The following is a 5555-nucleotide window of genomic DNA, read 5'->3' as shown; positions in this document are numbered from 1 at the left end:
TTAGAGTAGTGCTGAAATTTCGTCTTAGATGGCTAGTGTTTGAAATTAATTTCACATCATCTTCAATCAAATTGACCAGCTAAAGTTCATATACCATACAAACATACCTAGAAGAAGACCAGAAAAGTCTTCTTTGTGCTTCTTTTTTTTTCGCCTTTTCCTGACTTTATCAGAACATATATTTATATATATACATATATGTACACATTGGCTAAAAAGGATGGAACTACGAGCATCTCCATTGATTTCTTTATTTTTGTCGTTTGACAGCACTAGAATGCAACAGCCTGTAAAATTGGAGCGGAAAGCAGAAATCGAGAAAGCTCTTATAAAGGCGAAAAGATAAAATAATCTAGAAAGCGATATTGTGCTCAAAGGCAACTTTTTTGTAGCATTAAGTGGACAAGAAAGTCTTGAAAAAGATTCAAGATGCTTCAAGAAAAGTGAGGTTTTCGGTGTTCAAACTAATCGAGATGACGTGCTTAACTCGACCGATGGTCGTCATTTAGATGGTCAAACGGTGAAAATCTCCCCTATTAGAGAGAGAACTCATAAAGATAAGGTGAACTAAACAGCTTTTAAAATCCAAGCCTTTCGATTTTCATATTTTATATAATTGCAAGCTGCAAAAATTACCCTATAACTTGACATTAAAGCATTAATTTGGCGGGTGAACCTCTTAGGGGGCTTTTCTTGTATTTTTTGTGTTCGGTTAATATACAACCTCACCAAAGAAATGGAGCTTTTGCTCCTACGAAGGCCTCTGCGGCTTGTCCCCATTCCGTGAATGCAGTCTTTACAGATGCGTTTTTTATTTTAACGTATCGGTACACGTATGTTCCATACCTTTAATATTTTCTGTATCTTTGTCTTCCTCGAAGAGAGCATACCCTCTGGAAAATTTCACATCACAAAAAATCCTGAGATACGAGAAGAAGTCTTTCAAGGAGTTGCTTAAGTCACAGAAAATCCACAAAAAAAGGACACGACGATTTATATGGGCAACGCTGCTTTTTTGGTTGAACCAATGAGGCGGCAACACGCAGCCATCTTTCGTTTTCGCTCAAACCTCATTGAAATTTCCAGCTGGGGGCGCGCCTTTTTTGCAGTTTTTCTTTACTTCTGTTGCGTGAGGAACACGTTTTCTCCATGGGATCGAGAGTCGATACTTCCAAAGTCAGCAAAGGAGTTCGTGCAACCTTTCTCTCAGTTTTCCTCCACTTGTTCCCCCTCCATCATGTTCCACCCTCGCATCATCATCATCATCATCCACGTGGGGCTTTGCCAAATCTCAGAACCTTTGGGAATCATTCCATTCCATCTCGTCAATCCATCCCGTCGTTTTGGCAACATCGAAAAATGGGAAGATCGGTGGTATTTGGATTACTGATTGAACCTGTGTATATCGTGCGTCCGTTGCGGACATGTATGTTCCTCAATGATTTTGGGCACGGGTCTCGTTTTCATTGGCGGGCGGAGACTTTCTTAGTTAGGTGTTGGACATAATTGGCCACCAGACATGACCTAAAGAAGCAGCAGTTGCAGATGCAGGTGCATGCACATGCGACCCAAGAACCAGAGATGACAGCGCGTTTTCTGTATGGAGGAAGAGGATAGCAATTAGTCGGTGTTGGTTTGAAAAATCAAGGGCCGTTGGGGAAAAAATGTGGTGAGAGATTAGTGGTCAAAGTAGTAGAAAAGAAGGGCAGAGAACATAAGTAATCGAGAAGACGTTAATCAAGCCGATCATCATAGTCAAAGAAAACCTTCCCCGCATTTGGTTGTTGGGGGAATAATTGGAAATTTGATGTTAAGTGACAACCTTTGGTGACCAATTACCCGCTATGCATGTTTCCCCTGTTTTTTTCTCTCCCCACGACAAGACCTTAGTGAAGATAATGTTTGGGACTAGCTAACTATGTTCTTGAGAGTTTAAGCAACGAAGATGGAAGACCCTATTCGCCATGAGGGTCCACCAAACCTTCCCCTCGATAGACCGCGTTTATGTGACGTCGTCTAGATATGAGATTATTTGAACTCGATATATGGTGCGGAGTTCTGGACTTGGCTTGTCTCGAGGCCGCCTCGACGAGGACCGCCTTGCGGAATCCCCTAGAGAACATGCCAGACCAGTGATTTTTTATGAGCGTGAGGACAAAGAGGGCGCGACGACTTAGATCAACCATGATAGGAGAGGGTCCAAATGTGTACTAGCTAAACAAAATAGGAGAGGGGTCCAAATGGGTAGTAGCTGAAACTTGGTTTTCAAGGCATTACGAAGTTCTTTGGTCTTTTACGTGAATCATGACAAAAACCCACAAACTCAAGTCACCCAATAAGTCAAGCCATCCCTCGTCACTCGACCGACAGCTTCCCCTCACTCTCTGAAGTCCCTACCATCCTCCACTCCTCCTCACTTTCCTCCTCCTCCTTCACCTCATCACCATCCTCACACATGGCCACAAGAGCGACCAAGCTCGTCTCCGCCCTCTTCTTGGTCTCCATTTTCTCGCAATTGGCCGGGAAAGCGAGATCCGACCAGCCGTGCGCCTATCCATGCTACCCGCCCCCCGCCGGCAGTGGAACTACGGTTACTCCAGTCACGACCACACCGCCTTCTCAAACAGGGTCGTATTCGCCTCCCAATTACCTCCCTCCGCCGGCAGGGTACTTCCCGTTCACCCCTCCGCCACCTTATGGCGGCGGTTTCTATATTCCCCCGCCACCCAACTCCATCATGCCGTACTTCCCGTACTACTACCGGAAGCCCCCGGGTCAGACGGAGTCGTCGGCATCGTCTCTCGGAGAATCAACGGTCATGGTTGCTGGGACTGGCCTGTTGTGTTTGTTGTACTTAATTCTGAGCTAAGTCTAGTGGTGGAATTTTCTTTCAGTTTTATTCCCTGAGGTAATTATTGTGAGATGAGATTTATGTTGATGTCTACGCCTGAAATGAATGACAATATTGGCGAAAAAGTTTAGCGGGATCTTCCGCCATTTCATTGAAGAAAAAGAATCTATCAAAATGGTTAATCGGACACCTTTCTTGCGCTTAAGATGCTAAACACGAAAAGAAATTGCATTAAACCCGCTCTTGATACCCGGAAAATCAATCAAATTCCGAAGAAAAAAATAAATTGCGCTGGACACCAATTCACAGATCCTTAATCATACACTGTTCTTGCGCTTCGACTGGGGCTAACTCCGTTCCCTGCATTGGCGAAGCAACGAGTCGAGACGGTTTAACTTTTTTCTCACACTTTACGCCATCAGTTCATCAAGAAAACCGGGTAATCCTCCAAGGAGATGAAGGAATCGGATCACCATCACAACAGCTTGTAAGGATTTTAAAAGGCTATTCAAAAAGGGTTTCTGATGCTTGCATTGCTTCGAGGGCGATGTTCAAACAGAGGACACCCTCGCTCGAAGGCATCGATTTCACTTGAGGTGTTGATCAAATGCAGTGTCAAGACAGACTGTGACGCACGACAAACCGTTAACCACGTTCAAGATCAAGAGTACGCAGTTTGTAAGATTGGATTTGACTTGTGAGTTGTGACAAAGAAACTCGTTCGATCCCCCAAAACCCGGGATATCAAACTTACTTTCCTGTCGATCATTCTCAATGATTTTATTTCCCTTCTGCCCCAAAATCTTCAGAAGTACTGTTGTCGATCCTTCGACTATGTTTTAAAAGTATATATACTGTATATGTACTGTCAATCATTCTCAATGAGCTCAGTCTTTATGCATAATCTGTGATGATTTAACGAAAATGTATGATTTGGAAAATATTTTCCGAGAAATAATTGCTTGTATCGCTTGTGATAATTAGTCAATGAAAAATGTTTTCATTACCGGCAAAAATTTATGTCTAGACATTCTCGTGGATAATGAAAATATGTGTCGTTCATTCATTTTTTGTAAGCGATTCAAATGATCATTTTTAGGAAGATGTTTTCCGAATCATTTATTGACGGAACCTAAGTATTAAATGCATAACCGGGTGTTAGCGTACCTCGTGATCGATGAGACAATTTTCTAATATCAAATTTAAATTTGAGAGACTATAATTAAGGAAAGCCCAATTCAAGTGAACAGAACATGCATCGCTCCTCTTAGATTTGGCCTAATTCAAGCAAAAGCCCATCGACGTTGATCAACAAAGATTTCAATGACCAAAGCCTTGCAGTTGTTGGAGAACAAATGGAGGGCTTCCAAAGATAAGGCTAAGTAGCAAAAAGTGCATGATAGTCAGCCCAGCCGAGGCCTCAACCTCCTGCCAGACAATCTAATTAATATCACTTGAAGATCCTAGATTACATCGTTGCACCAAGACAGCTTTAGAAGTTCAATTGTTGTCTCCTTATTGTAGCCCATCATCATAGGCCCGGTTGTATCACAGTGTTAGGACTCAGACCTGGGAATCCACTTCAGCCATGGCAACGAGCTCAAAAATGGACTCGGCCCGTCATATGCCTGATCTGGGTGGGCAGGCATCGGCCCACGGGAATAAGGTTTGAAGATGCGATCACGAATCGAACCGAATCGAAACATTCAGCAATCGATAGACGAAGCCAAAAGGTCGAACGCGGACGAAAGGATGGCCAGAACCCGGTTCCCATGGTTAAAGTATTCCCTATTTATGAGCCTACTCAAATTCTCAAGTTGAATTATAAAAGTAGGTGGTGCCATCATCTTTATGTTTACGTCCTATGTTTAAAAAATCGCTTCTGAAAAAATATGGTTGTGCACGGCAAAAAACACATATGTTGCAAGTACATACGAAATTTTGGATCGTCCCCAATTTAGGGAGAGTCTGTAAAGAGTTATACAATAATACTGGAACAAATGCTCTCGACCAACGTGATCATTAGGAGCATGATTGTCAAAAGTATTATAAATTATGGATCCGTCGTGTCGCGGTAATGACGTGTTATGACTCTCATTATTATTCCACGCATGTTACGGCTCTCGTCCTACTTGGTATCATGCGTGTTATGCATCTCGCTTTTAATTAACTTTTTACATCGCGCTTCACTCTTATGTGCTCCAGTCGTCACCTAAAATACCTTCTTGACATGATCGAACAATCCATCGGGAGCCCACGAAATCAATGCATCTAGGCCGACAAAGGGATGCCCTACAGTCACTTGAAAAGCCAAGGGATGTCCTACGATTCCCTCGGGTACAATGGATCCACCAAATCAGTGGCTTTTCAGTAGGGGGAGCATCACCTCATTTCTCAAAAGCATCTTCAACTAATCATATGCTCATTTTCTTGGGTTCCTAGATACTGCAATCTGGCGTCGAACACACTGCAACCACTGGAGCTTTATGCTCTGTTTGGGAGGGAATGGATGCTTGAGCTTTTTTGAACTTTTTTTAAGGAGAGAGATGAGGAAAAATATATAAAGAAAAAAAGCGTTTTCTTTCACAATTTTCTTCACCTTGATGTCCCAAAGATAGCATTAGCTCCTTTTCTTTCGGTTTTGAATGAATATGGTGGAGATATGGGGGGCGAAATGGCGAACGACATGATCGGTACATCGATT

The 5555-nt window shown here is 42.8% G+C and overlaps 1 protein-coding gene across 1 annotated transcript; it reads left to right on the top strand.

The window, feature by feature from the left end:
- Nucleotides 1-2071: 2071 nt before the first annotated feature.
- On the top strand, nucleotides 2072-2935 carry LOC115670608 (extensin). Its single transcript, XM_030591911.2, has one exon. It carries the CDS (start codon nucleotides 2456-2458, stop codon nucleotides 2867-2869), a length of 414 nt encoding a protein of 137 aa, XP_030447771.1. The 5' UTR covers nucleotides 2072-2455; the 3' UTR covers nucleotides 2870-2935.
- The last annotated feature ends 2620 nt before the right edge of the window (nucleotides 2936-5555 follow it).

This window comes from Syzygium oleosum, unplaced genomic scaffold, assembly GCF_021117445.2.
Source record: "Syzygium oleosum isolate NSW1041296 unplaced genomic scaffold, Sole_v2.1 Sole_v2.03, whole genome shotgun sequence".
Taxonomy (NCBI): Eukaryota; Viridiplantae; Streptophyta; class Magnoliopsida; order Myrtales; family Myrtaceae; genus Syzygium; species Syzygium oleosum.
This window is presented reverse-complemented; position numbering and strand designations above follow the sequence as displayed.